Source organism: Penicillium angulare, assembly GCF_028827245.1.
Source record: "Penicillium angulare strain IBT 27051 chromosome Unknown utg000008l_segment0_segment0, whole genome shotgun sequence".
Classification (NCBI taxonomy): domain Eukaryota; kingdom Fungi; phylum Ascomycota; class Eurotiomycetes; order Eurotiales; family Aspergillaceae; genus Penicillium; species Penicillium angulare.
Window position 1 is genome coordinate 735,669 of NW_026623167.1, and position 17,000 is coordinate 752,668.

Genomic DNA, 17,000 nt, shown 5'->3' on the forward strand with positions numbered 1-17,000 from the left:
GACAGAATGGTAGCTGCATCTGTTTAGTAGGTGAAATATGATGAAAGCGTATAGTAAAAATCTTCAATAATATTCTTTGATCGATTGAAGTGTAGGTACACCGTATTCTACGCGATATCTTAGCCCCATTGGTTCCCACTAGTGGTGACAGGGATCAAATTCTTTTTCGGAAAGATGCCGTCGAGCTTCTGAGGCTGTCGGAAAGATGCCGACCCCTCTAACTCTAAGCTAATGCGGTTCCCCACGGTTTCCCCACGGGGCAAGCACTGGCAAAGGGTGGGGCTGACCACACTTCTCACTGGCCACGAGGAGAACACATATAATAGGAGGCTATTAGGCTTTATCTCTCCATGATGCCCCCGATATTTCCCCTCCTCATCAACTAGTCTCCTTCGCGCATTTTATGATGGCTGTTACTATGGACAATGATGAATTCAAGGCGGATGTAATCGCCCTCGAGGATATCAAAGCAAGTGTTGATATTGATAATGAGAAGGGAAACCCAGAACCAAATTACACTCCAGAGGAGCTCAAGAATGTTCTTCGAAAACTGGATTGGCACCTCATGCCACTTTGCTTTTTGATGTACACGTTTTCCGTCCTAGATGTAAGTTTTGTCTCACCACCTACGACATCAATGATCTTTGATGCAAAGAAAGAACAGAGCACTGACTTCTTGTGATTATAGCGATCAAACTTAGGCAACGCCAAGCTAGTTGGCATGGAAGATGACATCGATCTTTCCGGCAATCGCTACGAGTGGTTGGGTAATATCTTCTATATTGCCTACATCATCTTTCAATTCAACACACTCGGGTGGAAAATATTCAAGCCGCATAAATGGGTGACATTTGTGGTCTGTTACTGGGGTCTGGCTAGTACGCTTCAGGCGACAGCTTATAATTGGCAAGGTCTCATGGCCTGCCGATTTTTTCTTGGCTGGGCCGAGACTATGTTCGGTCCCGGTATCCCTCTCTATTTTTCTTTTTTTTTACCCTCGGGAACGGATCGGCAAGCGATTCGGTATTTTCCTCGCTGGATCTGCACTGGCCAATGCCTATGGAGGCGTTTTGGCTTTTGGTCTTGGACATGTTCATTCTAAGATTTCGAACTGGCGTTTCTTGTTCATTATCGAGGGTGTCCCAACGGTACTACTGGCTCTCCTTGCTTGGTTCTATTTGCCTGATTCGCCCTCGACTGCTCGTTTCCTAAATGCTCGTGAGCGGGAGGTTGCGCAAGCTTTTGCGAATAGTCAACCTGGAGACTACAAGCACGAAGGCCTCCAGCTCAGCCAGCTAGGTGATGCATTCAAAGACTATAGAAGTATGTTGCCTTCGCTCTTTACTTTTCTTTTCTGTTTTCATATTTCCTGAAGGAATTTTGAGGCTAACCAGGTTCTTTCAATAGACTACATATTTGCGCTCATGAATTTCTGCAACAACGTCAGCTTTGCATCTCTCCCTCTTTTCCTCCCAACGATCGTTTCTGAGATGGGAAGCTTCACTGAAGTTCAATCCAACGGCATCACCGCTCCACCATACGTGCTATGTTTTATTCTCATCATCGTTGTCTCTCTAGTCTCGGACAAACTTCGTGTTCGTGGCCCCTTCTGTGCCATCTTCTCACTCCTCTCCGCCGTGGGATTTATCCTCCTTGGCACGACCGAGACTGTTGGTCCTCGTTATCTCGGATGCTTCCTGGCAGTCTTGATATTTGTCACTACCTCCATCGTGCTAGTCTGGAACTCAAACACAAACTCGACGGGATCTAGCAAAGCTGGTGGTTTGTGGATCATGATGACAGTTGGACAGTGCGGTCCTCTTTTGGGGACGAATATGTTTCCATCCTCGGAAGGCCCTTACTATCGTCGTGGATCATGGGTGTGCTGCTCTTTTGCTCTTTTGTCTGCTGTAGCAGCTGCGACTCTAAGTCTGCTACTTTGGCGCGAGAACAAACGCCGCGATCGTATCTACGGTCCTGTCCGCGAGGGTCAGCACGTTGATATGTCTTCTTCTGAGAGCCGGGAGGCTGGCTTGAGATACATCATCTAGCACCATAGTTATATTCATATGTTTACATACTAGGAGTCATTCAGGTCCAAAGGCTTTAATTTTTGTCCTGGGTTTAAGAAGGCACTTTTTATGTATTTACATCAGACTAAATACAACATTTGAATCAACTTATATTGTCTAATACGCACAGAATGAATTGAAATAAAGATGCTCTATAAGATCTAAAATATAGCTGTAGCATTTGCTGGACTAGCCACTCCTCCAGGCACATTCAGCGGCTGGCTCGTCAGCATGAAAGTCCATCGACCAAGGGCCTGGCATGTACGGCTCAGCTCTTCCAAGTCCCAACATTCCCCGATCGGCATTCCCCATCCACTCAAGAAAACCTACTCAGGTTAGTCTCATACACACTGCAAAAATCTTTTTCAGTTGAAAACTTGCCTCGTGCATGCTAACACCCCATGTTTTGGGTGAAGGCCAAGCCTCATAAGCCACAGTATCACTGGCGACAGCGGCAAAGCCCTGTTCCCAGTGCCAACGAATGCTTTCCTCGGTCGCTTCAACTCCACAGGAGGCTCGGTCATCCCGTCCGCCTAGATTCTCTTTTTCTCCTTCGGATAGTTGGTGGTATGCGGCTGTCCACCCCGTTCGAATAAGCAGAACATCTCCTTGGTTGAAAGTGATACCTTGCTCTGTTGCAATATTCTCAAGATGAGAAAGTGGAATGGCTTGGTTGGTAAAAGGGCTGGTTTGCAGGCCTTCGCGCTGGGCATATGAATACCAATCTAGAAGAACGCCGCGTGATACTATGGGTTTTGTAGCAAGGTCTGCAGAAATTGTATCAGTAAGTATTGGTGGTATAATTCTCAATGTGGACTGACTTTGTATTCCAATTTTCGTATTTGCATCAGGACCGGAAATATCGTCTTGGGTAACTCCGTTATAAAAGATTTTGGAATCCGAATAAGGAAAATGGCGCAGTCCATCCCAGTGGCTGGAGCTTTGGGTATTGAAGTCAATCTTTTGAAATGAAATTAGAATCTAGATGATATAAATTGATGGATGCGTTCAAATTGACACACCTCATCGTCGTTCGCGTGGCCCTTCGCGATTATTGTATGGGAACATTTCTTCCTTCGAGGGTTCATTGGCTTCAGAGGAACATCTATTGGTAGGCTTGCATAAATGAGTATATAAAGCCAACAGAGATTAAATAAGATAGTTCAAAGTCCTCCACTCACTTTAAACTAACCACTTTTCCATCCAAAACCTCCATACCAGCGGCACGAACCACATCTTCCGATAAAAGATTCAGTGTCCCACGCTCGTCGTGGGCGCCCCACAGACCCCATGCAGAGCCTTTTGGATGATGAGGCTGCAATGGCAATTCATGAAACTGAGGCCGGGTGCTGATAGACGATCCTGAGGTTGAGAGAGGCGACGAGGAAAGATTTGTTAATGACAACTCTGTAACCGAATAATGAGGCGCCCCGGGAGTGAATTCAAAATATTCGCTCGTTTTTAGATGAGGTTGATCGTAATCCATTTTGAGGCTCCTTTTTTCATGAACTCCAGGGGATTTTCCTCTCCGGTTGACAACACTCGTAGATGTGCAACAGAATGGGGAGAATGGAGTCTCTGGAGCATGCGGGTCGCAGGTAGACTCAGGTATATATGGTACGTAATACAGGCCAGTAACAGATCGATATCCGACGACCATATTCACTGTAATTCAATTCAAAAGTAGGAGACTGTGGAGCTAAGTCCAGCCTGGCTATCTCGGCATTGATCCCAGGCCTTCTCGGCATCATGCCGAATGTACCCCGCGTGACGGTTGAGGAGTTCAATCTGCCAGTACGGGAGGATATGACGCATATGGGAATTTACCCCATCGAAAAAATTCATGATTCGCTAAATAAATTATTTATAGGCCATAGCTCCCATTAGTGGTGGCTTTCATGATTATTGAATGCGACCGAAACATTCATTCCATGTTCACAATGACAGAATTTAACATCCTCACGCCCAATGCCATGCTTGGCTATGGCTATCGCTTGGACCATTTTTGGTACGGTATCAAGAAATTCAAGCCAAAGGCCATTATTGTAGATAGTGGCTCGACAGATGGTGGACCGTACAAGCTTGGTCTTAATAAGATGACTTGTGGGCGCGACTCTTATATCAGGGATTTAACACCGATACTGGAAGCTTGTTTTCATCATGGTATCAAGGTATTGATAGGCTCTGTTGGTGGGGACGGCAGTGACAAGCATGTTCAAGAGATGTTGGAAATTGTACAAGAGATATCCAAAAATACTGGTTTCTCCTTCAAAATTGCTACTATCTCCGCCGGTATCGATCGAAATCTGGTGAAGCGCCGTATCGAAACAAAGAGAGTTGGTCCTTGTGGGCCAGTTAAGGATTTGACCGTCGGAGATGTTGATCGGGCAATTGACATTGTTGCTCAAATGGGAGCAGAACCGTAAGTACATTCGGATGACCGACATTCCTGTCCCGTGCTAATAGTGAGAATAGATACCTTCAGGCTCTATCATCTAACCCGGATATTATTCTGGGTGGTCGCTCATATGACCCTGCTCCATTCGCAGCTTTCTCGATGCATCATGGCTGCGAGCCAGGTGTTGCATGGCACATGGGAAAGATCATGGAATGTGGCGGTATCTGCGCTGTTCCTAAGGGCCGGTCCATGATCGCAACCATGCGAACCAATTCATTCGACCTCACTCCACTTTCTCCACGAGAGCGCTGCACTCCTCTATCTGTTGCCGCCCATACTCTATACGAAAAGACCCGACCGGATAAGCTCCCAGGACCCGGTGGCGTACTCGAGCTAGATGGAGCTACCTACGAGCAACTAACTGAAAAGACTGTCCGCGTTACTGGTGCCAGATTTGTGCCCACGCCAGTCTATCAAGTAAAGCTTGAAGGTGTTGAAAAGCTCGGCTACCGAACCATCTTCATTGGTGGTATTCGTGATCCAATCTTAATCGGCCAAATCGACGAGTTTCTCTCCGACGTTCGCGCATACACACAGAATCTTTTCCCCGAGCTAGATCAGTCACCTCAGTGTCAACTGATATTCCATTTCTACGGTCGTAATGGAACCATGGGGCCTTTGGAGCCGTCACCCACTGCATCGCATGAATTGGGTATTATGGGTGAGGTCGTTGCCCCGACTCAGGATCTCTCTTACACCATTGCCAACAATTGCAGAGCATCTATCTTACACATGCCATATAAGAACCAAGTCGCCACTACCGGCAACTTTGCCTCACCACTTTCACCGCATGAGATTCCGGCTGGACCAGTTTTTCGATTCAATCTTTATCATTTGATGGACTTGGAATACAGCGAGAATATCGAACTTTTTCCAATCTCAAACGTGGTTATCGAAAATGACGCCCAAAACCTACCCGTTCCCGGAATCACCGAGGAGCAATTAGTACAACTGGAATCAGAAAACTTGGAGCCTTTGTCATTCAAGTCTTTTCCCTCGGAAGAATGCACCATGCTTGAGATTGCCAAGATCATTCGCTCTAAGAACTCGGGTCCTTTCGAGTTGACCCTTGATATCATGTTCGACACTAAAGAGGCCTACGAACGAGTAAAAAATACGAATGTTCTTACAAATGAGCGTATGATGGAACTTTACCATCTCAAATCAGATGATATTATCACAAACATGTTTTTTGAGCCAGCTTTGGCGTGGAAGTGTACCTTGAAGCGCCCTTGGGAGCAGGGCACAGTGGGCGAGAGGGATACATTAGGGACGCAGCAACACGCACCACTCCTCTATATCAAGGTCTCGGCGGCGAACTGAAGAATCTACCCATACATATCCGAGTCAATGGTATGGTTTTAAGTGCTTTGGCTCAAATTTATAAATTCAAGTACATATACAATTGTGTAATTGACAAAGTGAGACATAAATAACTGTCAGTGTCAAATTCATTGGCTGCATCATGAAAAAGTGAATGTACATGCAACATTGCTGTGAAAATCAACTTAGCTCCCATCCAGGGATCCAAATATACAATCTATCATTGTCCGGCCCTTCTATATAGACCAAACACAAATACAAAACGACAGCTAATCAGCCTAATGCCAGCTCAGGCAGGCCAGGATAGCGACGCAATTCAAGCATTCTCAAGTCTAGCTGAGAAAAGGTGTTTAGATGTACTCCCAAGCGAGGCTGTTGGAGCTGACGTTAAGGCCAGTAGCCAAAGCGTCGAAGCCGAGGCAGTCGTCGACCTTTCCAGTGGGGACGGTGGCGTTCTGCAGAGCAGCGTACACCTGCCAAGTGGGGGCAGCGGAATTAGCAGCACGGCGGGCAGCAGAGTTACCGGTAGGCTGAGGAGCACGGGGAACAGGGCAAGCCATGAATCCGGATGCGCCCTCGCCGTTGTAGGTCCAGGATCCCAGGGAGTTTTGGGAGTTACCGGGGGTGTAGACGAAGGGGCCGGAAGAAGAGCCGGCGGGCTCGTAGCCGGAGTGGGGGGTGGTGAAGCTCAGAGCACCGGAGCGGTCAACGTAGATGGCCTGGCCACCGGGGACGACGACATCCTGTTGAAACTGTTAGTTTGGAATTGAAGTGGGGTATCTTTGTGGGATTTCGAAGCTTACCAGAGCGCTTTGGCCATAGATGATGGTGTCGTTGGTGCGGCCGGCACAGCCAGGGACGACCTCGCTGGGGCAGTAGGTCTGGCTCTTTCCACCGAGGAAGAAGTGGGAGCCGGAGGCAGTCAGTGGGAGGAAGTGGATGGGGGAACCAGAGCGGGCAGCAATGACGCCGAAAGCACCGTTGGCATCCTTGCTCTTGGTGGAACCAACGCGCGAGCCGGGAAGGGCAGCAACGAGGGGAACGAGAGATAGAAGTGCGGAAATCTTCATTTTGAAAGAATGTTTTGTATAGCGAATGTAATTGGAGAGAATAAAAAAAAAAGTGATAATGTTAGGGGGTGCAATTCACGAAGGAATTGAGCTTCTCTTATATGGTCCCCCGTGGGACGCGCGATATCACTGCACTGCTGGTAAAGATTTGCCCACATGCCGTTCAGGGTCTCTTGATCGGCACTGTGCCTGGTTGACTGCGACGCTCGCATCGAATCTCAAAGACGGAGAAACAAATTATATCATAATTGTCAACTTAAAGCTTAGCGCACGGTATGCTGGAGCTCATATCAAGCCAATGACATACAAATCCCCACCACATGTGCCCTGGATGGGAATAGCGTCGAGTTAATCGCACCGCAAGCCAATTGCGACTGTTTGATCTTTGCTGTATTCAGCAAGCTGGCTCAGGAACCAGAACAGCCTATTGGCTGGATTTCGCCCTGAAACATTCTGCAGAGAGTCTCCACTATGCACTGGGAGTGATCGACAGCCACGACCAAGGTTCAAAGTTGAGTTTGACCAGGATTGGACTGCGATAACACCTCGTTTTCATGCAATCGAGTCCGAATTCCAGGTTAATCAGTTGATTAAAATCTTAATCTCACCGAAATATCGCGGACAGAATCTCAGATCTGCATTTTTTGTATTAATTCCTTTTCGATCGTATCGATTGAAAGAATAACTTAGCGAAGACCCTGACAGGTGGGTCGTTTCAGAGAAATCAAGGTCCGAGTTTGCAGGAGTAGGGATCGACAGGTCTTTCCTGGACCCCGGCGGGGGCCACCGCCGCAAGAAAGGAGACCAAAAAAAGAAAAGAAGAAAAACTGGTCTAAGAGTTCTATCTTGTGCAGGATTGTGGCTCAAAGGAACTATTCATGGAAAGCTAGTGGTCAACTAGGCTTCGAAGTATCCACAATGTCTCGGGGTAGACGGTTTTTACACTACATCCGGGTGACGCCGACCGATATGTAGTACTAGACTGCCGCACGCCTACAATCCCGTGGCTGCAATTTGATCACAAATCGAGACTTGCTGTGTGATTATTACGGCATGGTCTAGAGCGTAATGCATATATCCCGTCCATATTCGCGTGGAGACAATCAATCAAAATCAATATGTATGTGACGAAAAAACGGGGCGATCATCATCATCAGCCTTCGCTTGTGGACCTACAGTAGAAGAAGTCAATGCCTCTCTGCACCGCCACATATTCGCCCCAGTGGAGCTTTAAAGACACTGCGGAGCCGTAGGCAACGAAGAATCGAGGCGTAGTCAAAAATATGAACAGCAATGATTGGGTTGGATTTTAGAAGGGATTAATACTGTAAGCTAAGAAAATATCCATGATCTAGATTTTTTGTCCGAAGAAATAACATCTCTACTTGTCAGGGAAGGGTGGAAAACAAATGAATTAGAAAGAAAGACCGAAAAATCATCCATATCACAAATCATCCATCTAGCCGTTAGATGTCATCGGGAATGGCAAAATTCATCACAGAGATCGAAGAAAGTCTTCAATGCCGATTCTCGGGACCTTGATTAGTATTAGGGAAGTATAAAATGTGCCAATCGGAATAAGACTTGAGTTGGATAAATTGGGAACATCGATATTAATGTCGTTACTTGTGCCGGGGTCAGGAAAGAAAATGCCGCCCCCATATGTGCAATGCTGAGATAAATCATATGTTATAGCGATTTGTAAAATGATATTATCTGGGAGCTAAGTTGGATATACCCTTGTGATAGGAATCTGTATTATTACAGATAATGTATTAAAGGAAACCACTCGCTCAGCTAGTATTAGTAAGGATCTCTAAGTAATACCCATTCAATGCTTCCTGTAGGTGTGTTCAATTATTCAAAACTACATAGTAATTTCATATGGGAACTAAAAATAATACAATAGGGACCCATAAACCCATCTATACAGTACCCACACAATAAAAGGGGAAGGAAGCTTCTACAGTATGAATCCCTAATATTCAGCCATCAACGGCAGATCCCGTGAACTTCTCCCAGCCCAAATACGGAACGAATTTTCCGTGGGAAGAATCCAGTTCTGAGCTCGGACACTCCAATAACTCAAATCTTTCCGGCTCAAAGCCATAGTAACAACTTTTGTTTCTCCCGGCTCCAACGACACCTTTTCAAAGTTTCGGAGAACCCGTACAGGAAAGTCGATGGACTCGGATGTCCGACCCATCAATCCCGAACGTTCAGATACGTCATCGGGAAAAGAGACGTAGATTTGTACGACTTCTTTGCCTGCTCTGGAGCCGGTGTTTTTGAGTTCTACCGAGAGCTGGAGCATCGGTTCGTAGAGGAAGGGGTTTCCACCTGGCCCGCCGCCGGCAGCGGATGGGCGCTGCTTTTTGTTGTATCCTTTCGGATAGGGGTAGGATCCAGGCTTGATTCCATCTCTGGAACTGAGGTAGGGGTAAATGTATTTACCGAGGGCTTTGAATTCTGGAGGGAAGAGTGCTGATGTAGGACTTTCGGGTGTATCGTCATATGTTGGAGGGTCGATCTGGTTCTTCGGTCGGTTTGCGGGAAGTCGTGACTTTTCTTGTAACGGCTCGAGGTTAATTGATACGTACTCGAAGGTTGTATAGGAAAGTCCGAAGCCGAATTCAAAGTGTGGGGTGACGTTGTATTTGTCAAAGTAGCGGTAGTCGACGTAAAGGCCTTGGTTGAGGTTTACTTGCGGGACGGGGTCATCGGACTTGTACAGGATTTGGGCACCCGGTCCGTAGTCTTCCAGCGAGCGTCCGATCGTGTATGGCAGTCGCCCACTAGCGTCAACATCACCGAAGAGCACATCGACCAAAGCATTTCCGCTTTCTTCGCCTGGAAGGTTGGCGTACAGAACTGCATGCACGCCAGGTAAGTCAATCCAGGGATCGAGAATCACTGGACCAATCGAGTGTACTATTACGACAGTTTTGCCGTGGCCACCACCGCAATGTTGAGCAACTCCTTCAATCAGACTGGAGCCATTGCGTTGCAGGAAAAGGTCATTACGATCACCATCGATGCCGTCTTTCTTAATGAAGCCTTCACCACCGTCGGCGTTGGCAAAAACAAGGCAGAGGTCCTGTTCAACCAAATCCTGGACTGCCACATTATTATTCAGAAATCCCTTCACTTCGGCATTTTCCGATGGCCAAGCAGATTGAAGTGCTTCCCACGGGTTGACAAGGTATGGAAATTCCACGGCCCCACTACCCCAGCCTGAAGCCAAGGTACCTTGATTGCAGCCGCGATCGGCACAGGCGTTGGGCCCTTGACCAGGACCAGCATCCTCACCATATACACCAACGCGGTACTTCCCATCGGAGCCTGAGACGGCACGCAAAAGTGGAAGTGTGTTTTCGACATTTTTCAGTAAAACAGTTCCCTCGGCTGCCACCCTCTGAGCCACATTACCATGAGACTGAGGCCCTTTGCCTTGAGCATTGACGTAGTGGTTGACAACCTCATTGGTATGGTCATCTGGGCTACCAGGATGAAGACTGCCATTCCTATCATGTGTCCAGGACGAGAAATTAGGTCCAATCTTGCCATCTGGTAGTGTTTCTGTCCACAAATCCTGACGGAAGTGATAATATGCAGCAACGATACGCGAAACCATATCATTCAATCGATCCATAGGAACCGATGTATTTAATGCCGCCCGGGTCAGATGAGGTCCCCAGAGTGCATCTCCGTCTGTCCAACGCAAGCCATCTCCAGGCATGCTCATGTCAAGACCACTCAGAGCACTCTGTACGCCTGATCGTTGAGCAAGCCAATCTGATTGCACAAATCCTTGGAAACCCAATTCATCTTTCAAAATACCATTGAGCAGTTTCGAGTTTTCACAAGCATGGCTATTATTAACCATTTGATACGAGCACATCACACTCGCCACATCCGCTCGAACACTTTCGGCAAACGGCCAAACGAAGACCTCATGCAATGCACGATCATCAATATTAGAAGAGAGTGCCGTTGGAATTCCCCATTCGAAGGGCTGACGGAAATGCTCCTGCTCGTTGAGAACGAAATGTTTAGCTGTCGCCATAACACCGTTACGCTGGATTCCCTGAATAGTCTCAGCTGCAGCTACGGCCTGTAGAACGGGATCCGATCCAAAAGACTCCCAGTTACGGCCTCCGGCGGGCATCATTCCTAAAGCACCCATCGAAGGTCCAAGAATGACGTTCACGCCCTTAAGTCGAGCTTCACGGCCAAGTGCAAGACCCCGGGCGCGCATAAGTTCACGGTTCCATGTCGCGCCAGTAGTAATACCAGCCGGGAAGGCTGTAATATTATCGGCAAAGCGGAGACCCAGGGGTCCATCCTGTAGACAGAGGGATGGAAAGTTCACGTACGCAGCAGGCCCTGGTTGACAATATTAGCGTACGTAAATCAACCAGTCGAGAGTACATGATTTCATACCGGTATTTCCAACACACAACCCCATCATCCAGCCAGTTCCTGTGGTGACATTCACCTTCTCCACGAGGCTCATCCGCTGGACCAACGCATGCGCCTTTTTATAACTCTCCTCCCACTTCGCGCCCGTGCCACCGAGGGGCGTGGGATACCAGGGGACCGGGGACTAGGGTTATTCAGTCAGCCACACAAATTCCGATATGGACGCGGGATTGAAGCAGGGCTTCAGTCAAAATCATAACAAGGACTCATACAAATTCAGGTAAAGCTTCACCGCTGCCGAGTGAACGTCTCAAACCACTGGCTGCCAACCACATCAACAGTACTCCCACCACAAGCAAGATTACTATCTGCCACCAAGGTCGTTGTCGAACAACAGCGTGGATTCTTGATTTGAAGTCGGGGCTTTTGTTTTTGTCAGCGTAGGGACGCTTGTCCGTCAGAAAACCATAATCGTCGCTGTCTGCCTCGCTCAAAATATGGGTAGATTCCGCATCTTCGAGATCGAGATTGAATGACTCCGCAAGTAGCCTCCTTTCCTTCTGATCCTGATGCAAAAGTTGCTCGATACGGTCGCCGACAATGTGAGGATCGTCATTGTCCATAGGCAGAGCACTCCCATCACTTGAAGACGGGGTATCTGTTCTTTGAATCCGTCGAGCACCATTGAACTTCAAGCCGTCTTTGGTGCCCATCGGCAAGAGCTTTAGATTGGCGTCATCCTCCGAGAATTCGTCGTCGTCGCTAGGAAGGGGCGTGTCCGTGTCATCGTGTCGTGGTTTAGGGTGGGTTTTGTGGTGTAAAGGTTCGGTTTCTTCGTGTGATCTTATCGGAGAAAGGTCATCGTCGCTGTGGTCCTCCAGTGACTCGTATTTTGTTCGAGCCATATTTCAGGGTCCGATCCGGGGGTGTGTGGGGTGCTAGCTATCGAGCTGGAATCTTGGCGGGTGGAGACAGGAATCACTCAGTGTCGATGTGCAGGACGCATGTTGTGGAGGAAGAACATTCAATCTCTGTTCAATTCCTGGATTAAACAAATTGTGTGGTTGACTTAATTGATTGCAGTGACGAAAGCTTGAGAGACGATCACAATGAAAGGTCACCTGACTCCGCGAGCGGAATCAACACGTCAAATTACGTGCGCGACTCGAGTTTGGAGCGTGATCTATACTAGCGCTCTGCTATGTTATGATCTTTTAGAAGTAACATGTTTGCCACAATTCTGGTGGGATTTTTTACTAGTAAGAGATGAAGATTCATTTAAAAATTACTTCACGGGCATTTATGCTAAACAGCCATCTTACTACATATTTTCTACTTCTATGGGCCTTCCGGACCCCGGGGCTCACTTGTTACAATTATGAGAAATCTTTACCAGGGTAGAAGAATAGATTTATCAGGAAACGATATATGAATTGCCAAAGTGTACGGCTATGAAATCCAAAACTAACTTTTGTTCAATGACATCCAGTAGGAAAACCAGTGTCCAAACCAAAAATGCATATCTACCGAATTGAAATCAAAAAAGAAACGCCGAGCGCCGTCTATTTAGAATCCCATGCCAATCCAGAAACGATGATACCCCTTAAGAGGCACGCATGCAAGGGAAATACAAAACATGAAACATGAAAAATAGCCCATTACACATCACGGTTTACCAGGTCAATAGGCCAGGCACATAATTATGCTTCGTCATCAGTGTCCACGGGCTTGGGAGTACCCTTGGGGGAGTTGAGCCACTCGATGTGACGAAGACGACGACGGGCCTCACGGTCCTTCTGCTGAGCGCGGGTCATCTTCTTCTTCTTCTTGGCACGGAACTTAAGATCACCTCCGTCCTCTGCGTCAGTGTTGACAGCTGAGGGGGCAGCGCTAGTGTTGGTGGAAGCGCCGGCAGGGGTTCCGGGGATAGAGGGAGAGTTGTTGGCGCTGTCCTCGAAGCGGTCGAGACTGATAGCGGTGTTGGTGCGGCTAACAATGCGACCATCGGCAATGTGCAGCTGCTCGGGGCAGAGAGCACCGACGAACTCTTCGTTGTGAGAAATCATAACGACACCACCCTTGAAGTCACGGATAGCAACGGCCAGACCACCAAGGGAGTCACGGTCCAAGAAGTTAGTAGGCTCGTCAAGAACCAGCAAGTGGGGGTTGTTCCACATGGCACCAGCCAGGACAACCTTGACCTTCTGACCACCGGAAAGACCGGAAATCTCGTTGTGGTTGGCGATTTCAGGGTCAAGACCAATATCCTCAAAGTGCTTGGTGATGATCTTAGGGTCAAGAACACGGAAACCAAGACCTTCACGCGAGGCCTCGTGGTCGTCGAATTCCTGAACCATCTTGAAGAAACCAAGCTCGATCATGGTCTCACGGGAGATCATAACATTGTTCTTGGGGAGCAGACCGACCCATTTCCTACATAAGAATTAGCAATGAAAAATGTAATACGATCTGAACCCTGTAGACTTACACTTCGTACTGGAAGGTCTTCTTCCACTTTTGACGACCGATAATGGCCTCGACACGGCGAGCTCCACGGCCGTCACCCAGGTCAATGGGCTTCTCCAATTGAGCCTTGTCCTCATCGGTCAAGATACGGGTCTGCTTAAGGAAAACCTCGCGATCGTCACCGTTGGCGTAACGCCACATCAGGTACTGAACGGGGGTCTTCTCAAGATGCATCTCAACGTGCTCAAGAGCATGCTGCTTGATGTATCCCATACGCAGGTTGGGGTGCTTCTCAACCTTACCGGATGAGGGGATTGTCTCACCGGTGAGAAGCTTAATGAAAGTCGACTTTCCAGCACCGTTTCCACCGATGATGGCAACACGGGAGGAAAGAGACAGAGAAAGGGAAGCCTCGTGGAGGGAAGGCTTGGGAGCACCAGGATATTGGTAAGAACAATTGCTCAGTCGCATGATAGAACGGGTGGCAGACTTGATGCCAGACAGGATACCGGGAGGAGGGAACTTGAACTGCACAGTGGAGGCGGACAGTGTGTAGTAGCTCTTGCCTTCAGGCTTGACCTTAACGAAGTCCGCAAGGTTTCCCTTGTAGCAGACAAGCTTCTTGCCCTCGTAGTGGTAGATATCGGTACAGACCTCATCAAGGAAGCCGGAGTCGTGAGAAACGATCAAGCTAGTGATTTGGGTGTGCTTCTTCAGGTACTCTTGCAACCATTTAACGTTGGCAACGTCCAAGTGATTAGTAGGTTCGTCAAGAAGCAGGACATCGGCCTTCTGGAGCATAGCACGAGCAAGAGCCAACTTCATCTTCCAACCACCTGACAAGGAACCAACAGGCTGGGATTGACGACCTTCGGGTCCATCAGTGAAGCCGAACTCCAAGAGAACGCTGCTGATATGCTCATGTCCTTCAGCAGCAATCTTGGGATCCTTAGCAACATACTCATAAATGCTGAGCTCAGCATCCTCGCCCTGATTGTGCTCCACAAAGCAAGTGCGGACCTCATCCTGGGGTGGGAATCCTTCCAGCTTGTCATTGGCGATACTGCGCATCAGGGTGGACTTTCCAGCACCGTTGCGACCACACAGACCGTAACGGTGACCCTTCAGAAGTCGCAGGTTGGTGTGAGAGAGCAGAAGCATACCACCGTAGGCGAGCGAGAAATCGGCGTTGACAATTTCAACCTCGTTGGGGTCCTCGGGAATGGGCTTTCCGAACTTGCGCTCATCGTCCTCAACGTAATGAGCTTGCACAGCGGAGGCAATGGCCTCAGCCTTCTCATCGGCCAGGAGACCACGCAGGTAAGGGGTAATGGAGGCAGGAATGCGGTCATGCATACGGACATTAACATCTTCGCGGACCAGTCCAGCAATGAACATGGTGGCCAGGGTGTGGAAAGCGCTGTCACCATATCCAGTCAGACCGCCGTTCTCCTGGATCTTGGGGTTGAGAATGGCCAAAACATCCTCTGGGGTGATCTTTGTGATAGAACCAGAAGCGACGTTGTTGTCGCTCATGGCTGTTTCCATGACATCGAGAGCTCTGGTAGCCAACTCACGGACCTCAGGCAGAGAGGCACGGTCCTTGACACCCTTGACACCAGGCTGGAGCTTGGGAAGGAAAGTACGGGCTTCGGCAGGATCGTGAACCAGCTTGGTAAGATTCTCTACGACGACGACGGTTTGGCGAAGAGTTTCTTGGGGAGTTGTGGGGGTGTTGAGAGATCGCTCCAGCAAAGGAGTCAACAGCGCTAGCACGGGGGAAGTGACAATAGCGACGAAAGTAGTCTGGGACAAGGCGTGAATGGCCTTCTGGAGAGTTTGAGCGGAAGGCTGCTCCATGGTCTTCATGAGGAGAGGAATACGGGGAGCAACATCATCGTTGGAGAGCAAAGTGATGAGAGCAGTCATGGTCTTGGTAGCCTGCTTGCCGACTTCGGCCTTCAGGTCGTGCATACCAGACTCGACGACGGGGATCAACTCCTTAAGGGTTTTTCCCATGGACTCGCGAAGAAGATCCTTCTCGCGCTCCTCTTCTTTGGTTCCGTTGCCGATCTGGGCGCTGACGGCCATCTTCTCCAGCAGCTTGAAGCCACCAACGAAACCCTGCCATTTTCCGGAGCCAGTGCTGAGGTAAGACTCCAAGGCGGGGATGAGGGCGTTGACCTTAGCCTCGGGGCTCAGACAGCCAAACAGGGCATCCAAGGCATACTGGCCCGCATCGCGGACAACAGTGCCCTTGTCAGCCAGGGAGTCCAAAGCGAGGTTGAGAACACCACCGTTCTGCAGCAGAAAAACGGCCTCACTGAGAGGGAACTCTCGGGGAAAACGCTCGAACAGGGCACCAATGATCAACATGGCACTCTCGCGGCGGGCTCCGTTTTTCTTGTCGGTGGCGGCCTTCTTAACCTCGGCCAAAACATTGTAGTTGAGCAGGCCAGAAACTCCGACACTCTGGAGCAAGAGGTTTGTCAAGGCGTAGGCGCCATCGAGCGACTGCTGGGAGCTGTCGGATGTGAAGATTGTGTTGATGAGAGAGGAAATCTCTTCGGACGTGGGGGCAACGCCAGAGGGGGTTTTTGAGACAACGGTCGGCATGGCGGGCGACTCGACGGTGTGTGGCATGGTATATGGTTCAAAAACTTAGGAGAAAGCTGTGGTGGTATAATACCAGGCTGCGCGCGACAAGTCGGCGGGGTTATTTCTCGAACAAAGGCGCGGGGGGTAAGAAATAATCAAAAAAGCCCTTTCAGTGTCAAAAGGATCGTAAACGACACACGGAAATCGTACCAAGCTCGATCTGGAAATGAAAACTGTACAATGTCCAGACACGGTCGGTCGATGCTCCAATCCACTTGAGCTTCGAAAGCGTGAGGGATGTCAAGAGAATGGAGGGGAGAAGGAGACGAGGCGCATCGGCGGGCAGGCTTATCCACACAATTTTTTTTTGTTTGGGCGCCGATGGTGGGTCTAAGCCAATCACGGGGCTCCCTATTAACATGAGCACAACCTAAGCCTAATTGGGCCATCCTTATCAGTAATTTATGCCTCAGGCATCAATGAAAATTTCAATTAAGGGATGCTTATGTCATGTTCTCGGGGACGAATCAGGAACCACCGATTAGGGATAAGGCACTTCCCGGCAGTCAGGTATCATCGCCAGTTGACTGT

The 17,000-nt window shown here is 48.8% G+C and overlaps 6 protein-coding genes across 6 annotated transcripts; 2 read left to right on the forward strand and 4 right to left on the reverse strand.

Annotated features, from left to right (window-relative positions):
* Positions 1-403: 403 nt before the first annotated feature.
* Positions 404-2,051, forward strand: N7478_010994 (uncharacterized protein; the record flags this gene model as incomplete). The annotated part of the gene is made up of 4 exons (XM_056927208.1): positions 404-607; positions 689-856; positions 912-1,323; positions 1,408-2,051. 4 exons carry the CDS (start codon positions 404-406, stop codon positions 2,049-2,051), a joined length of 1,428 nt encoding a protein of 475 aa, XP_056774256.1.
* Positions 2,052-2,233: 182 nt separating this feature from the next.
* Positions 2,234-3,558, reverse strand: N7478_010995 (uncharacterized protein; the record flags this gene model as incomplete). The annotated part of the gene is made up of 4 exons (XM_056927209.1): positions 2,234-2,398; positions 2,424-3,032; positions 3,095-3,188; positions 3,254-3,558. The coding sequence occupies 4 exons, from the start codon at positions 3,556-3,558 to the stop codon at positions 2,234-2,236; spliced, it is 1,173 nt and encodes a 390-aa protein (XP_056774257.1).
* Positions 3,559-4,012: 454 nt separating this feature from the next.
* N7478_010996 (uncharacterized protein) lies at positions 4,013-5,853 on the forward strand (the record flags this gene model as incomplete). Its single annotated transcript, XM_056927210.1, has 2 exons — positions 4,013-4,494; positions 4,548-5,853. 2 exons carry the CDS (start codon positions 4,013-4,015, stop codon positions 5,851-5,853), a joined length of 1,788 nt encoding a protein of 595 aa, XP_056774258.1.
* Positions 5,854-6,203: 350 nt separating this feature from the next.
* On the reverse strand, positions 6,204-6,923 carry N7478_010997 (putative IgE-binding protein; the record flags this gene model as incomplete). Its single annotated transcript, XM_056927211.1, has 2 exons — positions 6,204-6,596; positions 6,657-6,923. The coding sequence occupies 2 exons, from the start codon at positions 6,921-6,923 to the stop codon at positions 6,204-6,206; spliced, it is 660 nt and encodes a 219-aa protein (XP_056774259.1).
* A 1,978-nt stretch (positions 6,924-8,901) lies between these two features.
* Positions 8,902-12,250, reverse strand: N7478_010998 (beta-glucosidase; the record flags this gene model as incomplete). Its single annotated transcript, XM_056927212.1, has 3 exons — positions 8,902-11,309; positions 11,367-11,529; positions 11,618-12,250. The coding sequence occupies 3 exons, from the start codon at positions 12,248-12,250 to the stop codon at positions 8,902-8,904; spliced, it is 3,204 nt and encodes a 1,067-aa protein (XP_056774260.1).
* A 795-nt stretch (positions 12,251-13,045) lies between these two features.
* On the reverse strand, positions 13,046-16,454 carry N7478_010999 (putative mRNA-nucleus export ATPase (Elf1); the record flags this gene model as incomplete). Its single annotated transcript, XM_056927213.1, has 2 exons — positions 13,046-13,778; positions 13,834-16,454. The coding sequence occupies 2 exons, from the start codon at positions 16,452-16,454 to the stop codon at positions 13,046-13,048; spliced, it is 3,354 nt and encodes a 1,117-aa protein (XP_056774261.1).
* Positions 16,455-17,000: the final 546 nt, after the last annotated feature.